Here is a 25,821-nt window from a genome sequence, read left to right as displayed (position 1 = left end):
ATGAGGAAATGCCGGTGAGTGGGTCCTAGCAAAATCACGGAGCTGAAAATATCGAAAAAAGTGGTTGAAACTGGCAAAAACATCATTAACGTATAAGTCACCCAGACAGCGCAGGCCATTCCTCTCCAAAGATGCAAATCGTGGGTCAATCCTAGCTGGTATAAAAAGGTGATTATTACAGATGGGCGTCACTTTAGAGAGGGAGAGCCGTGTGTCGTCTAATTTGTGACCATATTTTAAGTGTGCCTATTACCACAGTATTAGACGTGAAGCTAGAAGGAGAGAGGGGAAGGGTGCCACACACCAGAGATGGGAGAGAAGAGGAGCAGGAGTCAGCCTCTAATCGGCACCAGCTGCACTGGGGTGAGATAAACCAAAGTATAATTTTGTGAACATTGGCTGCCCAATAGTAGCTGATAAAATTAGATAATTATTAATTAATATTAATTTATATCCAGAAATAACTCCAAAAGGAGCGAAAGGATAGACGGAATACTTGTCAGGGGGTCACACACATAAAGGAGGAGATCGTCAGCATAAAGCGAGACGCGATGTTCAACCCCCCCCTTTTTGATCCCCCCGAACCCTCCAACCGACTTTAAAGCAACTGATAATGGCTCAATAGCGAGTGCGAACAACAGCGGAGAGAGCGGACAGCCTTGCCTAGTGCCGCGAAAAAGAGGAAAAGGTCTTGAACGCTGTGTGTTTGTACACACAGATGCGTAAGGGGAGGAGTAGAGTAGCTTAATCCAGGAGATGAAGCTGGCACTAAAACCGAACCGTTGCAAGGTGAAAAAGAGATAAGGCCACTCCACCCTATCGAAGGCCTTCTCGGCATCGAGAGATATTACAGCCTCAGGCTCAGTAGAAGAGGACGGGGTGTGAATGATGCAGAGAAGCCTCCCCTTTATGAATCCTGTCTGATCTTCTGAGATTACTGTGGGCATAATAGCCTCCAGACGACGGGCTAGAACCTTAGCTAGAATTTTAACGTCAACAAAAAAAGAGTGAAATTGGGCGATAGGACGCACAGCTTGCTGGGTCCTTGTCTTTCTTGTGAATGAGAGATATAGAAGCTTGCATGATTGGTTAAACATTCTGAGTAGGAGTGGAGCAAGCAGGTCAGAAAACTGTTTAAAAAACTCCACAGGATACCCGTCAGGGCCTGGTGATTTGCCACTGCGCATTGAGCAAATGGCCTCTTTGATTTCAGAGAGTGTTAAAGGGGCATCTAATGTCCGACTAGCATTAGGCGAAACTTTTGGTAAAATTAATTTATCAAAGAAATTACGTAACTGACTTTCATCCTTAGGGGACTCAGAGGTATACAGCTTAGAATAAAATGACCTAAATATGTCGTTTATCTCATCTGGGTCAGAGGTTAGAGAGCCTGACTCGTCTTGTGTCTGGGTGATCTGGTTGGAAGCCAATCTGGCCTTTAGTTGGTGGGCCAGAAGGCGACCCGCCTTGTCGCCATGTTCGTACATAGACCCACGAGAGCGGAGGAGGAGACGTTCAGCTTCTGTAGTAAGAAGAAGGTCAAGCTCCGTTTGGAGTCCTAGCCTTTCTTTGTACAAGTCAGGTGATTGGGAAGTCGACAGTAAGACATCAAGGTTATCTATAGATTTTTCTAATTCCCTCTGGCGAGCCCTGCGCAGCTTGTTCGCATGAGACGTGTACATGATAATTCTGCCTCTAATGAAAGCCTTCATGGTTTCCCACAATAATGAGGGGGAGGTTTCATCATTCTCATTAGTTTCGCAGAAAAAACTAATCGAATCAGCAACGCATTTGCAAAAGTTTACATCGGCCAGCAATAATGGATCTAGGCGCCAAACTCTGAATTCCTTTGGTCTGAGGTCAAAGCGGAGGTCCAGAATCACAGTAGAATGATCAGACAGAGTAATAGGAGAGTATTTAGTGGAAATAATTGACGGAATAAGTGTTTTATCAACCAAAAAATAGTCTATCCGAGAGAACGATCGGTGAGCGTGCGAGAAAAAGGAATATTGTCTGGTAGAGGGGTGCGAAAACCTCCAGGGATCAACATAACCATATTGATCCATAAAGGCCGAAATGGTCTGTGACATTTTTAAGAGTGGGGCCGGCCGTGAGCTAGATCTGTCTAATATTGGGTCTATGACACAGTTCATGTCACCCCCAAATATCAGAGTATGGGAATTTAAGTTCGGGATAGAGGACAGTAACAACTTCATAAAATTATGGTCATCCCAGTTTGGAGCATAGACCGACGTCAGGACAACTGGCTTCTGGTATAGTATGCCGGAGATAATCACGTAACGGCCGTCTGAATCTAGGATTGTGCTAGTAGGAGTGAAATGTACGTTTTTCCTTATTAATATGGCTGTGCCTCTTGTTTTCAAATTAAATTTAGAGTGAAAGACCTGACCAATCCACTGCCTGCTCAACTTCCGGTGATCAGAGTTTTGTAAATGTGTCTCCTGAAGGAACATTATGTCGGCATTGAGGCTCTTGATATGTGTCATGATTTTAGTTCGCTTCACTGCAGCATTTAACCCACCAGTATTTAAGGAGACGATCCTCACCGCCTGTCCGCCAGCCGCCCCCCCACTGGTCACACTAGCCATGACACAGCACAGGTCAGCAAAAGTTTCTGGTCAATCCTAGGATGCGAGCAGCAAAAGAGTGAAAAGCAGCGAGTACCTGAGCAACATAGCACAGTAACAACAAAGTTAACACGAATAAAACAAACATCACAAAAATGATAGGTTAACAGAGGTCCCCCTCCCTACACACCCGTAGAGCTGGCACTCCCTTCCAGCTTCAACTCTCCCTCCCCAAATAACCTCCCCATAGAAAGAACGATCCTCCCATCCCTCCCAACCCACTTTACCCATGTCCCTTAACAAATCCTTATCAACCAAAACAAAAGATGTGTACTTCCCTTTCTGCGTCCTCACTCCTTCGGGATTCATCTCAGATCCCATAACTCGTAAAAGAGAAAAATCAGATATGTAACCCTCTGAATACAATATGAAATATTGGCCCACCACCGTACAAAAAATAAACAGTCTGCAAGTATCAAATTGAGGTCTTAAGACAGTCTGAGCTATACTGCATTGAATAGAAAAATACAATAAGAAAAATAAGAACTGGCTCCAGACTGCAGAATGATAGACTTATTCAGCACCAAGTGTGAATGAGATATAAGGCCTCATTTATAAATACAATTTGTAGACATTGTAGCCACATAAACATTGTGAACTTTAGCACCTCAGAACCATGGACACCTCAGATAAAGTGCCAGCCTATGAGCATCAATGATATAGACGTCTACAGTATAAACAAAAAAGGTGGAGAGATAAAACAAAGACAACAATCAAACATAAAGTGTCCGAGTAAACAACAAACTCAGATTACCACAATATATTGTCTCTCATCACGGCACTTTAAGTGTACATGATGATGGTATGGCTAGCCGGTTAGCCTCCAGGCCAACAGTAAAGTGTAAGGGGCTATCAGAACATCCCAGACCTGGAGTGTCATCATAGTGTCCTTTACATCCTGATACAGCCAAAGGGATTGTGCACTTGAAGCATTTTCAAATTGTCAAAGAGTCTTACCCTGGCCGTGTCGGTATAGTTTGATGAAAGACCGTGTTAGCATGGCTAGTGTGGCTAGCGCTCAAACTCCGAGCGAGCTAGCAGTGCAGCTAATCGGGCCTCGGGGTGTGTTGATAGTTAGCCGCAAAAGTGTTAGCCTCCTCAGGGGATGAGAACCTCTTCCTTACCCCGCCATCCAATGTTATCTGCAAGCGGGCTGGGTAGAGCAGAGCCGGCCTAAGAGCGAGGTTGTACAGTTTGGCCATGACCGCCCGATATTTAACGTGTTCCTCAACAACCTCCGGAGCGTAGTTTTCAAAAATCTGGACAGGGGACCCACGGTACTGAAGTGTACCTCGTTTCTTGCGTGCCTCCCGTATAATCAGGTCCTTGGTCTGGTAACGATGGAGACGGATGATTACAGGCTGCGGCCGCGACGTGGGTTGTGGTTTAGTGATGAGTGCCCTGTGTGCACGGTCCAGTTCGGGAGGAGATTGAAGGGTCTCGTCCCCAAACAATTCAACAAGGAGGTCGGAGAAAAAGCTTGTGGGCCTGGGTCCCTCAATAGACTCCGGGAGGCCGATGATTCGGATGTTATTCCTGCGGCTGTGGCTTTCCAAGTCCGCAGCCTTTGCCGCTAGCCTAGCGTTGCTATCTGTCAAGGCTACACACCTCTCTTCCAGTGCTTGAATACGCAGCATTGTTTTCCAAAGACTCGAGACGTTGTCCGTGTTCTGTTACCGTGGTCTGCATTTTGTCCAATCTAGATTCCACAGCCGCAAAAGTTTTCTTTATATCGGCCGAGATACTAGCTGAGATACTAGCTCTGTGGTCCTCTAGCAGGCTAGCTATGCTAGTCAGACACAAGTCTGCATGAGGCAGAGGCTTCTGCTTCGGCTTTCCTTTGCGGTTTAGAAGATTTCGACATCTTGCCTTAGCATTTCGAGAATAATGATGTTTATTACTCAGTTTCGTACTTTCGTTTTGTAGGTGTGGCAAAAAAGGGTTTTTAAGAGTAAATTTAAGTTTGAGTTACGGGGGACGGAGACTACGCTGTGCTCACATGCTCACCAAACCGGAAGTTCCTCAAGTCTCTGAGTTCCTGTCCAGAAACGATCTGTTTGACCCAAATCAGTCAGGCTTTAAGCGGGGCCACTCTACTGAAACTGCACTACTGTCAGTAACAGAATCGCTACGAGCTGCCAGAGCTGCGGGTCAGTCCTCAGTTCTATTACTGCTATACCTGTCTGCTGCCTTTGACACAGTCAACCATCAAATCCTCCTATCCACACTCTCTAAACTTGGCATCTCAGGATCTGCCCTCTGCTGGTTCGTGTCCCACCTCTCTGGGCGATCCTTTAGAGTGTTGTGGAAGGGAGACGTGTCCAAAGCGCACAGCTTATCCACAGGGGTACCTCAAGGGTCAGTGCTTGGTCCCCTTCTCTTCTCCATATACACAAGCTCACTTGGTTCAATAATCCGCTCTCATGGCTTCTCATACCACTGCTATGCTGACGATACCCAGCTCTTCCTGTCATTCCCGCCAGACGATGTTACAGTCTCTACAAGAATCTCATCATGCCTTGCTGATATCTCTAAATGGATGAATAAACGGCACCTTCAACACAATCTTTCAAAGACTGAGCTCCTTGTCATCTCAGCCAGTCCCTCTATGCAACCACAGATCAATATCCAGCTTGGAACAACCAAACTCATGCCCACAAAGTCTGCCCGGAACCTGGGTGTCATGATTGATGACCAGCTAACTTTTAAGGTTCAAGTAGCCTCGATTGCCCGGTCATGTCAATTCGCCCTGTACAACATCAGGAAGATCAGACCTTACCTGTCAGAACACGCTACGCAGCTCCTGGTACAGGCTCTTGTGATATCACGCATCGATTATTGCAACTCTCTACTGGCAGGTCTTCCTACATGCACTATCAAACCTCTGCAAATGATATACAATGCAGCAGCACGACTGGTCTTCAACCTTCCTAAAAGAGCACATGTCACTCATCATGTTCATCTCCTTACACTGGCTCCCAGTTACTGCTCACATCAAATTTAAAACTCTTGGGGCGCGCGCCCTAACCATTGCGCCACCAGCGCGCCCCATGTATTGAGGCTGTCGTCTCAAGCGGTAGGCCCGGGTTCGCTTCCACCCGTGGCCTCTTTCCGCATGTCATTCCCCACTCTCTCTCCCTGGTTTCCGACTCTATCCACTGTCCTATCTCTGCATTAAAGGCACAAAAGCCCAAAAATAAATCTTTAAAAAAAAACAAAAAAAACTCGGCTCCTCCTTACTTTAACTCTCTCATCCAGGTCTACACTCCTTCCCGCCCACTAAGCTCTGCCAATGAAAGGTGTCTGATCCAACCTTCACAACAGTGTCCTAAGTCTCTGACTAGACTCTTCTCCTCTGTTGCCCCCCGGTGGTGGAATGAACTTCCAAACTCCATTCGATCTGCAGAGTCCCTCTGCATCTTTAAGAAAAAGCTAAAGACCCAGCTCTTTCATGAATACCTACTAACTTAATGATGATGGTTTCGATATCATTGATGATGATGATGGTTGTCACGATTGTTTTTGTTTGATAACGATGACTTATAAGATGGTTTCTATACTGATTAGAGCTCGCAAGAACTGCCGTCAATGTCGTGCTTTGCCTCTGTGCAATGCCTTTCAGCACCTGTGTGTCCAATCAGACTCAAAGCTGTTCGTTTGCTCTTACTGACATTGTTCACTTTTTCTAGATCCTTGCTTGTGTTGTACTTACTCTCTGATGTATGTCGCTTTGGATAAAAGCGTCTGCTAAGTGAATTGTAGAATTGTCAACTTTTCTCTAACCTTAATTCTAACAAAAAAAAACAATTAAAACTGTAAAAAATAAAAAGTGTTCAATTAAAGTAAGGGCGGCTCTAGCTCAGTTGGTAGAGTCGTCGATCCCCAGCTGAGCAACATGTCCAATGTGTCCTTCGGCAAGACACTTAACCCCACATTGCTCCCACTGCTTCAGTGACCGTGTATGAATGGATTAGTATTGTACTTACTCTCTGATGTATGTTGCTTTGGATAATAGCGTTTGCAAATTGAATTGAAGATTTGTAGAATATAAAAAGTTAAATATACAACATGTAAAAATATCAACTAAAAATATAAACTGTAAAAATAAAACTGTAAAATAAGACTTAAAATATAAAAACTATAGGAGTAAAAACTGTACAATTTAAAAACTTCTTGTAAAGATAAAAACTGTAAAAATGATAAGCCTCTCCCTCTTTCTGTCTCTCAGATGATTCAAACCAGACTCTGTCCAAGGACATCAGTGCCGCGCTCTCTGCTGTTCCTCAATGTTTCGACTCTGAGGGGGGCTTTCGATTGGAGGATGAGCTGCACATAGAGCCTCTCAGCCTGGACGGTCTGAGCATGCTCAGTGACCCTGACATGGTGCTCCCTGACCCATCTGTGGAGGATTCTTTCCGTAGCGACAGACTGTGAACACACACACACACACACACACAAAAAAAGTTTAATCTGAACAGACTTTACCGACATGAATCCACTTAGTCAATGTGAGCATGTTTACCTGGGAACAACACACACACACACACACACACATTAACATGTGACATGTGAACACGTGTTTTTGAAAACCCGGATCAGGATGGACGATCTAGCAAGGATTCCTCCGACCTCTCTCACCGACTGCGCCCTGAAGCCATGGTAACCCTATCGCCATGGAAACATGCACTTCCTGGTTTTGTACTTTGAAAGACATGTTTGTGCTCGGAGACGTTTTCTGTTCCTTCTGGAAACTTGTGACTTTTTTCTTCTTCAGGTGAATAAAGGCAGCAAGCTGCGGATACTTCAGGCTCTGAAACAATCGTGGGAGAAATTAAGACTTTGGATCTCCTGTTCAAAATGTTTTTCTTGACAGTTATAAACGAACACTATTCAAATGTATTTTTAAAAGAGAAACAAAAAGGGCCAAGTGTTTACGATTTTATAAAATATTACTAAAGACTCTAAGAACTAAAAGATGGAGCCGAGTGGTCGAGAAGACGGGCGAGCTCTGTGCTGCTGTGCGCCCAGTTTGTATCTAATGTTTGTACCTGACTTCTGTAACCGCCAAAACACACACACACACACACACACACACACACACACACACACACACACACACACACACACACACACACACACACACACACAGTGATCATGTGGACTTCATGTGACGTTGTATTTAACTTGTTTTGCACTAATTGTTCCTCGAGATATTTTTACACATGGTCAGTTTTTTATCCCAAAGATCAGAACGAATTAAAAATGGATTATTCTTAGATCATCTGATTATTTTTAAAAAATATTTACAGCTGATTCTGTACTAACTTGGACTCTCTGGGAATAGAGCGCCCCCTAGTGACCATGAAAATCAATTCAGAGATTTTCTCCTTTTAACCCTGAAGCATTTATTAAACTATGCAAAGGTGTTTTGTATTCAGTGAACCCTGTGGATCAGGTTAAACTTCACATCATGTAGTATACCCCCTGACCCCCCCCCCCCCCCCAACTCTGAACATGTTTTTCATAATGTGGGGGTCAAATGAGCTAAAAGCCCGATATGACATGAGTCCAGTGTCCACATATGGACGGGTTTGTGCTCCTGCAGGAATAAAAACATTGAAAGAGGTTTGTATTTGATGTGAGACCTGCACTGTGTGGACGATTGTGATGAAGAGGGCTGTTGGTTATGATGTTTTATAAGAAGTATATTCAGTTTGACTTATTACACATTTTTACTCTTGTTATTAACATGATGGAGCCGCTTTGCATTTTAACTCTGTAAATTTATAATCCTGCTGCCGTCTGCTGCCTTACTTTATTTTATTATTCCAGCAGTTTTCACCTCCTGTTTTAGCATTTGTCTTCTTTTCTGTCTGTTTCATTGTTGTTGTTTTTTTGTTGTCTTACTCTTTAGTTTCATATTAAAATGCACATGTCATGTTATTTAAAGAATATTTTTGTCCACTAGTGTGGCTATTTTTTTATGTAATTTGAGTTTGTTTAATCCCACATTTAAAACATATTTGGTCTGTAACAGATGTCATAGTGGTAATCATTCTGGTTTGATATAAACAATAAACTTTAAGTCTGAATTATGGATGTGGTTGTTGTTCCTGCCAGTAGAGGGCAGCAGTGTACTGAAACACACTGAAGTATGGGGGTAGATAGGCATGCCATCATGATGTCAGAATGTTTTTACTTTAACAGAAAATAGCAGATTTTCTTTTTTTAAGTTTATATTTTATTGATTTTATGACAACATTTTGATAGCAAACAATTATAAAAACAAACAAACAACAAAACAGGCAGGAAACATAATAGATAATAAATGGATGACAGAGATTAGAGACAACGATGCAGAAAGTATCATCAGTGCATCACCAGAAGGGTGATGTGTGCTTACTAACAAACAAAAGTCAATCAACACCCTGCCAGTGATGTGTTGCATTCTCCTGATATAAACTGGCTAAAATTGTCCCATTGCTCCTTAGAAATGTCATTCTTACAGTTCACCTTTCCAAGCATATTTTCACAAGCAGCTATTGTCATCATTTCTTCTTTCCACATTTTCAGTGTCAGAGTTCTTGATTCTTTCCAAATCTAAGAATTAGCCGAGCACATGTTGTTAAGCCAGTTGTTAATACTTTAAATGAGTATTTGCTTAAATAGGGTTGTAGGAGCCTTATTGCTCATCATGTTAAATTTATGGAGGCATGTAATACTTTTTGTTCATTGGATCCGGGAGGGGGAGGGGCTTGTGGACTTAATTGGGCTCAGTTCAGACTAGTAGAGAGTGGAGCCACACAGTCTTTTGACCTCTCTCTCCTCATCTCTCTTTTTGTATAGTTTTGGACTAACCTGTATCTGTTTTTTGTTTATTTATGTTTAAGTAAACATTTAAACTTTGATCATTTGGTCCCATGGATTTTTTGGATGAAAATTACTTAAGAGAGGAGTTCTGGGAGCGTCAAGCTACGGCTTCATTCAGTGGATACCTACAAGGGTACTACACCTTTATCCCCCAGGAGACAAAGCTGAGGTGATCTGGGAAGTTGGCATCTCAACCAGTCCTCCATAAGTGCTAAAACATTGTTCCATAATGGGAAGACCATTCAGCATTCCCATTAAGCATGAATATATGTACCACATTCTGATTTACATTTCCAACATGAACTACTTTGGATTAAACCCATACTATTACGTCTTGCAGGGGTGTAATAATATCTATTCAGTATTTTATGTTGAATAAATTTGCCCCTCGCTTCTCTGATATACTTCCCATTCTGTAAAAGAATCCTCTCCCACATCTCCTCATCCAGTGTTTATCCCAAATCTTTCTCCCAAATCCTCTGAAGATTTTTACCTTCATTATTGTTTAACCATGGACATATTTCATACCACTTTGAGGCTTTAAGGAACATTACCGGTAGTTGAAAGTATTGCTCGATTGTGTTTTTTTCCTAAGGAAAGTGAAACATTTTTTCCATACAGTCTCTAATTTGCAGATACTTCCAGAGATGACCATGACCCTCTAAGTTAAAATTCTCCATCATCCTGTTACAAGAAAGAAACTGGTCATCCTCAAATAGGTCCCCAATCATTCTGATACCTCGTCTTAGCCATTACGCCCAGTAAATTGTTTATTTACCTATTTTTATTTTAGGATTATACCATATTTTTGGTTAGTTTCAGAGCGTTTACAATTTTTATGAACCTTTCGCCACACCGTCTTGGAATAAGCCAAGATGGGGTTTACCCTTGTTTTTTGAGCCTTCCTTAATGTTTGTGCGAGGGCCTCAACAGGTTGAAACGGAGGAGTGAGCTCCTATTCAATCAGGACCCAGTCCATTTCAGAGAATATAGCAGATTTGAACATGTCCTGGGGCCTCTTGTATAAAGGCTGAGTATGCGGTGTTTCATGCACACATCTGGATGGATAAAAATCAGTGTGACGTCAGACAGTGCCAAACGATATAGTTCCTAAAACTTGCCAGCTGTGCCATAATGAATTTGCCACTCAATTTCCTGAACTATTTCCATGAAGTTTGGGACGTATAAAAACATATTTTTCATGGTCTGAGCTTCAATATGGATCATGTTTGACCTCAGCAAGGGGCACAAACAGTAAACTGGAAAGTGTTCTCTATTTTTGTGACATGAAGATGTTAGCACACATCAGGGACAGTTACCGAGGCGCAGAGATATTCATGTCCCTTTTCGGTCATCGTTTCTTTTCATTTCTTGTTTTATTAACAATGTTTTATATTACAATTTCTCGTATGAATCAACATCAAATAACAGCAAGGCCTGACATGATACAAGAATGTATAAAAGCAATGTTCACCTTCTTCACACACACTAAATAGAATGAAAGAAATACAATAAATACAAAGGCATTTACAAATTATAAGTCAAATCAATTAATAAACCAAATGCAGATTGTCTCCGCATTTCTCCTCAAACAGATCGGTCGGATTCACGACTCGCTTTAAATGTTGCATCCGCAAGGAATTGTGGGACCACATATCTCATCTCCTTTGGTAAAGGATGGTCCAGTGTATCCTAGGCCAAAGGAGGTTATAAAGGAAGCATTGACCCACCTTTCCTTAGCTTTTAGAGAATTCAAACAGCCACTGAAATGCTTCCAGGTCATTTCACTCAGTTAGGAACCTTCCTAAGCAAAAAAGACAATTCAGACGCACCCAATGTGTCATTTATTCCAACAGGAATGTCATTGTTTCTCTATTCGCTGCATATATCTTCCCGTCCTGCTTTTTTCTGTGTTAAATTGATGCGTCTGCTCCATGGTCTGACAAAAGAGAGTTACAATAATCCAATCTGGAGGTAACGAGTGCATGAACTAGTTTTTCTGTATCATTTTGCGACAGGATATTCCTGATCTTGGATATATTACGAAAGTGAAAATAGGCTGTTCTTGAAATTTGCCTGATGTGAGAGCTAAAAGACATTTCTTGATCAAATAGAACTCCTAGATTTCTACTAACCGAATGTTTGTCAGATTATTTCTCAGTTTGATGGTTACCTTAAGATGTTGATTCATCAGAACTGTCATTTTCATTCACTAAATACATTTTTGAAAAAAGAAAATAATATGTCATTTAAAAAAAACTTAGTATATACTTTGTAATATATGGAAGCCCATTTCCGCCAGTTAAAAAGATAAAAATGAAAACCTGGCTTTATTGAGATTTTTTCGAAATTATGAGATAAAAAAGTCATGTGATCCAGCTGGCATTGTAGTCCCTGCATCCCCTCACTCGCCCAGCCACGCAATGCAATCCTAAACAAGGTAACTAATTCTACCAAATGTAATAAATGTTAGATGCATGATAGCCCAAATAGTTGTGTCTTTTAATCCGGTTGTCGTTAGAACTAAACACATTACATTACTGTTTACGTAGCGCTGACGTTGACTCAAATGTCAATGTAGCCTGTAGGCTACTACACAGTAGGCTAACGCTCACGGTACTAGATGGTGTCCCTGAAACGTAAACAAAGTGTTGTAGTGAGGCGGCTATCGGCCTTCGCATTGCTCTCTGAGTAAGGAGTAAGGGGGTCATCACGATACATGTAACCTAAAGCCATGAACACCCGAAATCTGTTGAATAGCTGCTTCATCTCCTCACCGGCCCCGGTGTTTATATTATATTTGTTTATTAAAATATTTTATATTTTACAAAAACATGTTTACATTTTGAAGAGATGCATTGTTAATCAAGGCTTCTGTATTTTATTGATAACTGATTCAACATCCAGCTATGCATGTTATTACAAGCTATAGTTTTTTTAAGGTAGGCCTACTTGATCAATCAGTGCTGTCATAAGCTGCTTCACATTAAATCAAATGATTATGTGATTATGCCCTCTTACCCATTTTAAGTAGTGCGTTTGTAATAGCATCATGGGTCAGGTTTTGATCAGGTGACTTATTTTTTAAAAACACTACTAGAAACATGAAACACAAAATGAGACTGCTCCCTTTCTTCATTGTAAAACAAAAGGTTTTTGCTTATAAAGATAAAGATAAAGTTTATTGATCCCCATGGGGGAATTTTTTCATTACAACAGCTCAAAAAAACAGGAACCAGGAATATAATTATAAAAAATAAAAATAAGTTAAAAATCAAACATATGTACATCAGTTAAATATCTATATCTATATATATTATCTAACCATTGACTGGAAAGGTGCTTAAAAAGCAAAACTACAAAGGGAGAGATTTGTCAGAGATTTTATGTATTAGGTTATAATGTTTGAGCTTTAATTCTATTTAACATAGGTGCAGAGGGTTTTTGAACTGTAACAAGATGGATGAGCTCAGTGACTACTTAAGGTCCAGGCATGTGCCTGAGGAAGACATACAGTGAATGGAACAGGAGAAGGTACTTATATAGGAACTGAGTCATATATTAATATTAAAAAACAAAAGTTGAGATCAGCTTCACAAATATGTTTGGCTTTATGCAGGTTGTTCATTATTATAATTGAAAGCACTTTACCAAATAATTAATTAAATATTTCTCCCTTTTAGATTGATACCAGTGTCATAAACCTCATGACAGATGAACAGCTAAGGGATTATCTGCCATCATATGGTGATCGGCTGGCTGTTTTTGGATACTGCAGACGCAAGGAAAACGAACCAAGGAGTCGCAAAATGAAGGTTTTTGAGCGGCTTAGAGGAAAACTATCAAGAAGCAAGGGTGATCATGTGCCTGAAAGAGAACATCACACCATTCCAAACAACGCCCAAAAGAATCAGAGAAAAATTGAGATAGGATGGATGCATTTCAGAGAAAGAGGATTTGTGCAGGTACGCACCAAAAAGGGTGGAGGGACCAGAAAAAAGAGTGTCTCAAAGGAAAGTAAAAAAGAGAACTTACTAGAAAAGGCTCTGCACTTGTTTTTTCCAGATGGAAAAAATGCAGAGGGTACCCTTACTGATTTTGACATTGATTTGACCGATTTTCAGCAGCATTCATTGGACGATACTATCACAGTTGGGGAACTGTATGAAAAGACAAAGTTACCTCTCTTAGGTTTCTATTTAACAACCAAGAAGCAAGACATACATCTGGAGGAGGAAGATAGTGATGCAACCACAGAAGGTGAAAACACACATGTTAGATCTGATAACCATCACAGCTCTCCAGCAGAAGCAACAGATGTGGAGATAAATACCCCAGATATCATTTTTGTTGGAAACAGCACAGTATTTACAGATGCAAGGAGTGAGAGTGTGTCCCTTCTCTATACCACGGTTGACCCAACTGATTTACGTAGTTTCCCTGAACATGAAACATTACTTAATTTGGATGTCTTAGAGGATAGTGACATTGTAACTTTCCCCACACAAAGCGTCTATGTAAGTGAGTACTCCAGTCTTGATGATACATTGCCTCAGGAACCACCTTTGCCTCCTTCCACGGATATAGGACAGGAACAAGCCCGTCAGAGAGAAGGACTAAAGAAAATTGTTGTTCTTCATCGTGGACAGATTCTTAAAGAACTTATTCAAGTTTTTTTGGAGGAAAGAATCATGGAGGATAACCTTTACTTTCAACTTATCCTCCCAGATGGAATGCTTGAAAAAGCTGTGGATGATGGAGGTGTTTTGAGGGATGTCCTGTCAGAATTTTGGAATGACTTCTATGAGCAGTGCACTTTGGGAAATGTCTTCAAAGTGCCATACCTACGTCATGATTTTCGTGAACAAGAATGGGAAAGTGTAGGCTGAATTATCACATTTGGCTGGAAAAAAGAGAAGTACCTTCCTGTAAATCTTGCACCCGTGCTGTTGGAACAAGCTCTTTTGGGCTTTGTGGAGAGTGATATTGTGGGCATCTTTTTCAAGTATGTGTCAGAGTCTGAGCAAGTGATCCTTGAATCATGTCGTTTACATTTTGAAGATGTTGACCAGGAAGAACTGTTGGAAATTATGGATATTCACAACTGCCGGAGGCTTCCAACAGCAGATAACATTGAGCAAATCTTGAAGGAGCTTGCTCACCAGAAATTGATTCAGGAGCCTTCTTTTGTGATTAAACATTGGAAGAAAATGCTCAGACCCATTAGATCAGAGTTAAAAGGGATTTCAGCAATCTATGAAGAGCTACAACCGACATCACAAAAGATCATGAGATCAATTATTTACCCCAGAACCCAGAATGCCAAGGAGAAACAAATTGTTAAGTATGTAAGCACATATCTTAGAGAGTCAGACACCCAGCACCTCTCCTTTTTCCTCAGATATTGCACTGGATCAGACTTGTTCATAGGCAAGAGCATCACTGCCACCTTCTCACAACTTCAGGGATTTCAGAGAAGACCTGTTGCTCATACATGTGGCTGTTTCTTGGAGTTGCCAGTCAGTTATGACAGCTACCCAGAGTTTTGACATGAAATGAACAAAGTCCTAGAAAGCAGTGTGTGGGTAATGGACATTATCTAAGATAAAAAGATTTCAGCCCAAATGTGCTTGACTCACCTCAGAGGCTCAGGATTAGGTTTGTAGGTTTTCAGATTAAATTTGGGTATTAAAGTAATAACTACAGACACCATGTTTTACCTTACTTTAGTATCACAGTTTTAAAAGACCAGTGTGTAGAAATTAGTGACACCTTGTGGTGAGGTTGCTCACTGGCAACCAATAGAATACAACAAAAGAAGACACAACAATCCTTAGTTTCTGATGATTAAACAATAATAACATTTGATTTCTGACTATAAATCTCCCTAAATTCTACCTAGTGGTCCTTTAACATGCTTTCAACATTCTTCTGCTGCCACTTTTAAGTTGTTCATCATTGCTTTCAATTTAAGAAATTTAAAGAAGTATGTTTCAATGCCGAGTACTGTGAATACCTTTATTAAGTACGATGTTTAAGAATGATGGTGTAGACTTCACCAACAAATTAGTTATTTCAGACAACATATTACGGTTATAACATAAATTTCTTGTTCTAATGTCAATGGTAATTTTTGATGAGAGAGAAAAATGAAGGAACTTAACCATCTGTGCTCTGTTTGACACATTCACAACTGGTGTTTTTTGAAGCTTGAAAGAATTTGTTCAGCTTATTGTACCTTGGCTCCATAACACAAACACAGAACAACAAGCCTCCGTCTTATTTTTGGGAAATCCCCACTTTAAGCTTCACTCTATTGTCGACACATTAGAGAGCTTGCATCTTGCATAAGTTTACCTACTTCTACTTTTTTTATTGATACGACAGGGTAATGTCATTATATGTCATGTTTGCATAACCTTTTTTTGTTCCAAATGCACATATTTGTTTTAATTTAAAAAACATAAGCTTATGATAAAAAATCATTATCAAATGAAATATTTGTGTTATTTTCTTGGTACATTTATTATTTTCAGTTCAGAGTTTTTCCAGCACATTTATGTAAGTTATTTTCTTTATAACAAAACAGGTACCTTTGATTTAATACTCCTGTCATTTCACATCTCAAGCACTATTTTTTCAGGTGCTGTTATTGCTGGTTATCAAAAGAGAGCAAGGCATTCTCAACTGTTACATAAGCCAATAACTTTGTTACTGCTATATACTATCTGCTGTATAAGTTAGATTACATTGTAGTTAAAATGAAAACATAGCAGTTTTGTATACTGTGAAATAAAAATGTTTTAATAAAAAAAATGTTTCTAAATGTGTGAATTTGCATTTTTACTCACTTCTTACAAGTAGTCAATGTCAGTTCAACAAAGAACTTTATGCACTGAACATAGTTTGTATATCTTTAACATTTCTTAGGTAACTACAATTACATTAGCATTCCTCCCAGGTCAAAACACATGGAAGAAAACTGTGTTTGTGAGAAAAACATAAAAAGGGGAATATACAAAGTGACACAGGCCTAGGGAAGTTAATCATCTAGGTCCAGTTCATTGTTGATCAGCTGCCTAAGTCTGATGTACAGGTTAACTGTTTCAAACACATCATTGGTCAAATTTAGATTATACTCTGACATTAGGTCCGCACAGATGTGGAACACATCTCATCCTTGAACACACACTCTTCAAGGCAGATTTGAATCTTCTCCATATCCACATGATGTAAACAATCCCTGCCTCCGTACAGTTGAGGGACTGCATGCAATATGGAGGGACGTCCATGAGGTGAGCGTGAGTTGTGGACTTGGCGGACTCTGTGGTTATTCCAAGTCAGAACAACCTCATCAAGTTCTTCCTAGAAGGCACATCATATTTAGTCAGTGCATAAAATATAAGCCATTAATAATTACTGCCCTGGCTAGTAGTCCTGACCCATGGTTGGTTTTTATCTGTGAGATTTGTCCTTGCTTGTGATACAGTGGGCTCGCACAATAATATGAATACCAGCAAATTGTAATTTTTTGCACTGCAACTACTGTTACAGGCATAATATAACAGCTATCAAAATGTAAAAAAAAACCTGTCTTTGACATCATCATGTGATGTCATTTATCATACAATTATAAAATTATTCTATATACAGTATCTGTATATTATATGATATGAATTCATTTGATAATTACCCCAACCATCATGATTTCTTTGTTAACCACAAAACAAAACAAAATGTATTTTTTAGTCTCCATACACCATAAAGGCAATGACTATATCACACATGGTCATTTGTGTCTCTTAAAAATATAATTGGGCAATATTTTCATGTGTCACTTACCTGTATCGTTTGAAGAAAGCAAAACCGGATCAAGGACTTGTCCAAGAAGTTGTCTGAGAAGTAGCCATCTTCTCTCAGTTTGTCAAATAGCTCAATCCAAAACTGGACACACTCACTTCTCAAGGTTAACCACCATCGTTCTATCCCCTTGTTTTCCAGTGTTTGGACCAAAGGTTACACTGTCTGTTTCAGCTTGGTTCTCAGAAAAATGCAAAAACTGCTGCATTTCAGCCATATGGCCATTTTCTGTCCCCAAGTCAAGTCTGATTCTGGCAGGGCAACCACCAGCATTGGTCACAGCATCCATATAGTAGCCAGCGATGACCTTTGGGTCATTGTTTGTTTTGTAAGCTTCAAGCCAAATCATCTTCCTGGAAAAACCATCAATGGATCCACTGATTGCAATTCCAAATGGCTTAAGCTTGTCATAGCCATCAATATGCCAAACATAGTTTGGACCACAGCTGTGGTAAACACGCCTCCGCAGTCTGTTTCTTGACCTGACATCAACACCTTCACCATCAAATAACTGCAGCAATACTCGAACTGTTTCTCTGTCAGTCACAATCCCATGTAACCAACATTTTTGGTGCATCCATCTGTAGCCATGGCACTGACCAGATGCTTCCAGTTGATTCTCAATAAAGGTAGCCACCTCAGTCACATCAGTTTTATTCTTTCTTCGCCAGAGCTGCTTCTTCCTTAAAATCCTTTCAAGGGTGCGTTTGCTTAGCACTATCCCATGCGAATCCGCTAGCAAAGATAATATTTCATTTGTGGTATAACCACGTTTAAAGTAAGTCTCAGTGTACTCACAATCCATATCATATTAAACAGCAGCTAGAGCTCAAACCAAAGTAAAGCTACTGCTTTGTCTTTAGTAAGTTTTCTTCCTTTCAACTATCTCATAATTATGACTTTTTATCTCATAATTATGACTTTTTTATCTCATAATTTTGACTTCATATTGGCAAAAGAAATCTCAACAAAGCCAAGGTTTCATTTTTATTTTTTTAACTGGCGGAAATGGGCTTCCATACTAATATGATAATAATGAGTTGAATTTATATAGCACCTTTTAGGGGGCACTTTACAAAGTAGAGTACAAGAAAAATACAAGAAAAAATACAAGAAAAACCAAAGTGAGACCGGTAACAAAGGATCGAGACGCAGTGTTCAGGGAGGTTGTAGGCTGTGGAGAACAGATGGTGTTTTCCAAGTTTATTAAATGAGTCCAAAAATGTAGCATTGTGGATGTCTGAGTGGAGGGTGGTCCAGAGGTTGGGGGGCTGTGTCGCTGAAGGCCCTTTCTCCATAGGTGCAGATTAGAGGTGTTTTTCTAAACGTTTAAATGCTAAACGTTTAGAAAAACAGGATGAACATTAGTCATAAAAACATGCATTGGTGTAAGCAATAGTCGTAGCTAAAACCTGTTCTTAAACAAGAGTTACCGGATTCCTGACAATATCTAACCCTATGAAATACATCAGTTTGACCAAACAAGAATCATGGTAAAAGAGGGAATCATAGTTAGCCTCCTCCTTAAAACCACTAATAAAAAGGCCAATTTAAGACCCTAGAGCTCTTCTCTTTGTTGACTTTCAGTTGAGTGTTTGTTCACCACTTTGTTGATGTTACTAGCAGCCCTTATAGCAGACTTCATAGATGTCTCAATCCAAGCATGAGGAAAAGCTGTATGCTCACCAGCAAAGTGCACCCTGCCTTCACTTCTGAAGAGCTCTTTAGAGTACTCTAAATGCTGATAGGGTGTAAAGAGGGCAAAGGCACCCAAACTGTAAGGATCTTCACTCCACCTCTTCACAACCACACCTGTGCACAGAGACCTGACATGTTTGCCGTGGATCTTTTCCAAATCTCTCAGAGCCAGATCTTTCAGGTCTTCATCATTTGCTCCTAAAAAGAGGAGGGAGTCATCAGACCAGGTGTAGGAAGCCAGGAGGACGCCGACGGTCTTATTTGTTGGGAAACTGTGGCTGGGGTAGTAGATGTAACGAGAGGGTCCATCTGTGATGCTCTTCCCTCCTTGTATACCGTCCTCCTCCCAGAACTTCTTGCTGAAGGTGAGGATGATTTTAGTGGAGCTCTCATAGTGGATCCCCCTCAGGGCCTCCATTTTTTTAGCGGAGAGTGATGGATCAAAGTCCAGGAAGAGGGCGGCTTTGGCTGTGGTAGTTACCAGGACAATGTCAGCGGGTATTTCTGTCAAAGATGACTGGTTGCCTTTCTGATAGGAAACAGTAACTCCCTTTTTTGACTGATGTATGTGTTTGACCTTGGAGTTAAGGTGAATAGGGACATCAAGAACAGTGAGGAAAGCTGTAGTTAAGAGATCTGACCCACCAGTGACTTCATCGTACCTGCAATGGAAAGAAAATCCTCATATATCCTTCCAGACAGAAATGGTGAAGAGTGATAATAGTATGTTGACAGAGTGAAGCTACTGCCTACTTTTATGGCAAAATATAGAAATATTGAAGTATTCTTAGCAAATACTAAAAGAACAAAGGGTGAAAGTAACAAAGGGTTAGGGTTAGGGTTATAAGTCTATTAACAAACATGTGGGCCAAGCTGTAAGCAAAAGCAGTTCAGCTGGCAACAAGTTAAAAAGGTATCAATCAAACCCTGGTGCGGACCAAACAACCATTCTGAGATACATAACGTCATGAAGCGTGCTCAGTTTACAAACAGGCGGACTCAAGGAAAAAAAAAAACAGACGCGTCTGCACACCGGAGAACAACACAGAGAACATGACAGCTACTTTGTGTCTTATATTGAGTCATGTTAGTCAGATACAGACATGAAACTCTGGATTTCTCCATAATGAAGGCTGTCAGCGTTGTGTACCCATGTGCTTGTGCTCGTGCATGAAGTGTATCGTGCCGAAGTATGCCTCTCCGAAGCGTGCCAAAGCAAAGGAAGTGTAGTCTCTGGAAATGTGTTAAAGACCATCCTTCAGAAACAGTTTGGGTGGATGAGCAGTTCCTGGTTTCCATTCCATTTTCCTTCTCTCGCTACCCAAAACGTTCAAAAGTCTAAATTCTACACCGGTTGATTTGTTGAACTTTGAAACAGATGATATGACAGAACGCTGCTGGGATGTCCCCTCTTGATGGTTGGCATTTGACCCCTATGGGGTGTGTTAAAAACAGGAGTACCCTGGCTTTAAAGTAAATTGTAACATTGACCTAAAATCTTTTTGGATGAATGTACAAATGTGGGAAAACTTACGTGGTACTGTCACTGACGTCTCTCTGGAGGTAGAGTATCTCAGTTAAGGCCAGATGCATAAGACTCTGTTCATTGAGCAAGTCTCCAATCATTTGCACCGCCTCTGGACTTAACCCACCTTCTTCTTTCAGATACTCCTGGGACAAAGCACACAAAGGTTTTCTACATTTCTACATATTAACCATAAAAAGAAAATAAGTTTTTCTGCTGTTTCTCCCAGCACACATTTTATTTTCTAACTTAATATCTCATGAGATCACAGTATGAATTACCTTTACAGAATAGTGATCGTATTTCTGTAGTGCAGCTTTGCAGCCATGTGCCTCCACCTCTTCTTTCACCTACACAGAAGATCACATTTTTAAGTTGTTACTGCTATCAGATAGCATCCCTCTTATTAACATACAGTACCTTATCTAAAGCTTGCTGTAGCAGCTGGTCCGCTGACTTGCCCCTCTCACTTTTTGGCAATTTATACTTCAGGATGTCAGGGTTTGCTTTCACGGCATAATTCTTCTTTCGCAGCCCTTTGACCCGGTAAAAAGTGTTTATGTCATCCATGACAAATGTATTCAGCTTCACGCCGAGTTCATTAGCAAACCAGCGGATGATACTATGGAGAGAAGAGAAATGTGATGTTAATTCTGGCCACATGGGAACATCAATACGATTATCAATAGGGATTCCATGAAAAGTAATATAGTCTCGATCTGATTAGCAGACAAAATTACTACAGATTTAGACATTAAGGAGGTCAGAACTGCAGCATTCATTCATTTGTCTCAAGCTTTTGACCCCATTGATCACAAAAATAATAACTCCGCTCCGAGATTATTTTACAGCGGTGTTCTCCAAGGGTCCTTTTTACGATTGGATTGGACAATCTTTATTGTTCCTGAGGGGCAATTTGTTTTTTAACAGAAGTCCATACAGCTGATACACATCATAAAAACAGCACCAAGACATAAATATGTATAAAACAGAACTCCCATGGATATCATCATAATGGACGTGGGTGAGATGAGAGACGTAGTAGAAGTTTAATGCCTACAGCTGATTTAGAATAATGTGTTTTACCGTTACATTTTTGATCTTGTTTTGAACAGAAAATTTAATTTAAACTCACAGGTGAAAACTAGGTATCCTCATGGCTCCCAGTTCAGCAAACCAGCCCTCTTTTTCGTTCCTGTAGGTCTCTACCCGTCCTCCAACACGACCGCTGGCCTCTAATACAGTCACCTTTTCAGAACAGATAACTATAGTAATAACCCACATCGCCCAATGTGTGTCTGTCTAACTTTTATGACAGGGAAAAATGAATGATGTATCCAGTGAAAGGGTGTGTCATTTTGAAACCCAAAATTATTTGTTGACAAGCACATTTATGAAATTTTGCAGATACAACCTTTTGCAAAGAACCACCGTTATAAAGAAAGGTACATTTTCAATCAGGGTGCACATTCACAATCTTCCTCATCTTTAGTAAAGGAAGTACTGAGACATTCAATCACATTTGGTTCCACACAGATGCTGTTCCTGAAGTGCCTTTCTGTGGCTATAAAGCATCCACCCGCCGTCTGTACCTTGTGTCCTGCGTCTTGCAGTAATTTGGAAGCCGTCAGTCCTGCCGCACCCGCTCCAACAATAACAACATGATGGGATGAGTTCAAGTGTGGGAGGCCTTTCTGCACCGTCTGCAGCAGTTCATCATAATCACTGTCCTTGAAACAATCAACTAGTTGTTCTTTCAGATTGACAGCTGCAGGGTTGATGCAGAACACGCTGAGCAGAAGCAGACAAGCAGCAACTGGAAACACACCCCCCCCCAAAAAAAGAAAAAACACGCACATCAGTCCAACAGGAAGTGTTTGTAATGTAGCCTCCATAAATCCTATCATATGCTTTATTTATCTAAATACTGTGTTTAGTCTAAAGACCCTTAATGGCTAACTTCCACCAGATGTGCAGGGCTTCTAGTTTTCGCAGAGCATCAATTTAGCACAGAAAAGATCAAGAGGGATGGGAAGTCAGTGACCGAAACCAAATTAAAACATCCGGTTTATTTTCAGAATAAAACACTCCGTTTTGACAGGGCGGAAATATGTCCTTACTTGTGTTTGATTGTGTGTTTTGTGCGGTTTTATACCATACATACATACATTGTAGGCCGGGGTGATATGACCTCAAATCAACATCACGATTAATTGAATATTTTACCTCGATTACGATTCATGACGGATTATTTCGTTTTTGTTTTTTTGCCCTCAAAGTTCATTGACAAGGTCTCTACTGTAAATATGCTAAACTATTAAGGCTGGTTTTTAATGACAGAGTGCATATCTGATGAACTATTTTGAGGTTATTAATGAATATTTCGAACTGAAATCAAAACGTCACGAAATGAAAATGACACATTTTAGTTTTAGAGTATAAATGAACTTCTCTAAAACAGAAGAAAATAAATAACTTGCATTTCTTGCAAACAGTTTTTCCGCAGTGTTTACGTTTAACTTTTTTGTTCTGTATCATATTCCCAGAAGACAAAATGTTTCCAAACGTCGGACATTTCTTCCATGTCCCAAAATGGACGCGTGACTGCCCTGGAAATAATTGAAATAATTGAAATCGATTAGAGGTTCTGTCCAGCAGTGCTGATCCGTGCTGCGGACGGAGGACGCAGCCTGTGGGTGTTAATTACGAGGGTGCACGCAGCCGTAACAGAGAGGACACGCATGCACACTCATCTGGGTTAATCACGACATTTAGTCGCAATCAAAAGCACAACTTCTACTTGGATCAAAAGTCAACAACTCGGAGTGGATCTGAAAATTACAAGAACAAATACACAAAATCAGCGCTCTCATTTTACAGAATCAGAAGAATGCTTGGTGTTGGGAAACTTCTCCTTGGCATGTGACATGCAGTAAACACATCCACATTTCATGATGAGTTCTGCTTTCAGTATGAGTACTCCTTCTTTCTGCATGACATGCTGCATGTAATGTACTGCTGGTAGCCTTTTAGTGCTTTTTCAGGAGAGCAATGGTTGAAATCACCCAAGATGAATTTGGGAGTCCGGTGATATGAGTTCCAGTTTATTTAATACGTTTGTGTTCAGTGGCTGTGGCTGCGTTAGCTCTGGGGTGGATGTAAACCAGGATAAGAAAACGCTGTGGAAATTCTCTGGGGAGATAGAAAGGGCGAAGGGAGACAGCCAGAAGCTCAATGTCCGAGGTGCACAGTTTCTCCCTCACGACAATCGTCGAGCACCAGCGTGTGTTTACATAAAGATACACGCCGCCGCCATGTTGTTTCCCAGTGAGCTCACTGTCTTGATCAAGTCTTAAAGGGGGGGAGAAGCCATCAACGTGCAGCGTGTTATCATCGTCGTTCTTATTTAACCATGTCTCAGTAAAAGCAAGAACAGAGGCAGTCCTGTTCTCATGCATGTGGTTAATGTTGGCCTGTAACTCGTCCGTTTTATTGCGGAGGGAGCGTACATTAGCCAGGATGATAGATGGAAGCGGCCGTTGTTTACATGTCTCCCGTTTGAGCCTGGCTCTGATTCCTCCCTTTCTCTTTCCCCTCCTGGTTACCTTGTTATTTCTGTGAGCGGAGTTGTCTTGGCTGACTGAGTTATCCCGGAGAATTTCTTCAGGAAGCATGTCTGTGTTGATGGCGTGATGAGTTTTAAATCCGAGCTGCAGCAGAATGTCTCTTGAGTTCACGACCCGCCAGGAACGTTGTTTCTGCTCGCAGTCACAAACTCCCAGAGGAGCCAAACGTGCAGAAATGTCCAAAAAATAATTCGGGTATCCATGCCTATGGTAAATAATTCCGCACTAACTATAACACTCACATACTTTTATTAGCAGCAGCAGCAGACGACCACCCTGGTTTCTGTTCATAGTTTCATGTAAACTGTTCTACCTTACCGTGGTGTCAGAGTTCTCTTGGAGTTCTGGCTCTGTTTATCCCGGGAAAATTGTCAGTACTGTCCTTAAGAGGTTAGTGTGTACCCACTGATATTACTTTATCACAATTGCTGTGAAATTTAAGTTATTAGGGGAGAGTGGACACTACAAAGGACGAACGAAATCTGATCCACGATCTATGACTTTACTTTCTTTGGACTTGTTTGCCTGGATGGCTGGTGTTGCGCTTTTTCCGGACTCAAAACAACCAAAACTTGAAGGACATTTTTTTTTTTTTTTTTTTACTAATGTTGCTATGTTGTTGTATCTACCTGTACGCTCCAAATAAAGATACGATTTAAACAAAAAAAAACCTTAGCAACAAAAAAAGACATAGCTGCCTCCAATGCTTCCTCTAAATGAAAATAAAAATCACATTATTGTATCAAACTCACATGGTTTCCATTTCACCACATTTAGTTCCATCTCTGGTTTTCTTTGTTTCTTCTTCTAAAGCATGAGGACGAGAAGAGGAAGAAGAGAGACCCAATATTACAATCCTGGACATTTTGGACTGAACTGGACTCTCACATCTTTAACTTTTGTTTTTTTTAATAACGTTAAATGATTCATTAGCAGTAGAAGTTCAAGAACTATTTATGAGACAAAAGTAGAATCTATCTGCTCACCATGCCATTAAGTATTGTTAAATTTACGAGTTTTATTGAAATTTGAGATTACCATTGACTTCAACACATTGTGTCTTTACATGGTTAATATATATATTGAACCTGACTTCACTTCCTTCATAACAAGCTTTTAAAGGTTATAAAATAATAATCAGCTGGTGAATGCAGAAGTGAAACAAAGATCAAACAGTCTAAAACATGTTTATATTCTTGGTGATTTTTAAAATATGAAGACAGATTGGTACCTTTGAGTCGATGATGAAGACAGTCTCATGTTACGGCGGTCTGGGAGGACGTCAGAACCTTTTATAGCTTCTTGGTGTGGGCTGACCTCAAACAGCATGATATGTTTCTTCTTTACAGGCGTATGAAATTGGAATTTACCACAACAACTGCTCAGGTCTCATGACCCAACCCAACATTTAAACATGGTCACTGGTAACTTTCCCAGATTGCAAGACAACATAAAAAAATTGTTGAATCAACATTAATGTGTCGTTGACATTTGAATCTGATTGTTGGAGCTATTTAATTGGGCATAGAATTAGTTTTTGTATTTAGTTTACTAATATTTGGGTGGTGTTGTTTATTTAATTATTCTACACGTT

General features: G+C 40.4%; 2 protein-coding genes and 1 long non-coding RNA gene across 6 annotated transcripts in view; 2 read left to right on the top strand and 1 right to left on the bottom strand.

Annotated features, from left to right (window-relative positions):
• crtc3 (CREB regulated transcription coactivator 3) overlaps nucleotides 1–8,740 on the top strand; it is a 40,093-nt gene extending 31,353 nt beyond the window's left edge. For all 3 annotated transcript variants that reach the window (XM_065953221.1, XM_065953220.1, XM_065953222.1), the window contains one exon: nucleotides 6,877–8,740. In XM_065953221.1, coding sequence (XP_065809293.1) covers nucleotides 6,877–7,082 — 206 coding nt within the window. In that variant the 3' untranslated portion in view covers nucleotides 7,083–8,740. The remainder of the gene's footprint in view (nucleotides 1–6,876) is intronic.
• A 2,860-nt stretch (nucleotides 8,741–11,600) lies between these two features.
• Nucleotides 11,601–16,348, top strand: LOC109989612 (uncharacterized). Its single transcript, XR_010665990.1, has 2 exons — nucleotides 11,601–11,958; nucleotides 13,202–16,348. It is a non-coding gene; the product is annotated as an uncharacterized lncRNA (long non-coding RNA).
• Nucleotides 16,349–18,352: 2,004 nt separating this feature from the next.
• Nucleotides 18,353–25,555, bottom strand: LOC109989610 (L-amino-acid oxidase). Of its 2 annotated transcripts, XM_020641442.3 has the most exons (8): nucleotides 25,459–25,555; nucleotides 24,980–25,034; nucleotides 22,194–22,417; nucleotides 21,737–21,849; nucleotides 21,022–21,223; nucleotides 20,883–20,951; nucleotides 20,611–20,747; nucleotides 18,353–19,738 (listed from the first exon to the last, which is right to left on the bottom strand). In XM_020641442.3, the coding sequence occupies exons 2-8, from the start codon at nucleotides 25,008–25,010 to the stop codon at nucleotides 18,937–18,939; spliced, it is 1,578 nt and encodes a 525-aa protein (XP_020497098.1). In that variant the 5' UTR covers nucleotides 25,011–25,034; nucleotides 25,459–25,555; the 3' UTR covers nucleotides 18,353–18,936. The 2 variants fall into 2 exon arrangements, with proteins under 2 accessions (XP_020497098.1, XP_065809295.1); XM_065953223.1 differs by having other exon boundaries at nucleotides 22,194–25,034; nucleotides 25,459–25,501.
• Between the last annotated feature and the right edge of the window lie 266 nt (nucleotides 25,556–25,821).

This window comes from Labrus bergylta, chromosome 3 (genome assembly GCF_963930695.1).
Source record: "Labrus bergylta chromosome 3, fLabBer1.1, whole genome shotgun sequence".
Classification (NCBI taxonomy): Eukaryota; Metazoa; Chordata; class Actinopteri; order Labriformes; family Labridae; genus Labrus; species Labrus bergylta.
This window is presented reverse-complemented; position numbering and strand designations above follow the sequence as displayed.

Bases quoted from the DNA above. Each gene is read 5' to 3' on its own strand.
- LOC109989610 (XM_065953223.1), bottom strand. From the start codon at position 22,508: ATGATAGGATTTATGGAGGCTACATTACAAACACTTCCTGTTGGACTG. The intron at 21,224-21,736 runs GTGAGTTTAAAT...TTCTCTCCATAG, and splicing joins AGGATACCTAGTTTTCACCT to TATCATCCGCTGGTTTGCTA. The intron at 20,748-20,882 runs GTAATTCATACT...GCTTTGTCCCAG, and splicing joins ACGATCACTATTCTGTAAAG to GAGTATCTGAAAGAAGAAGG.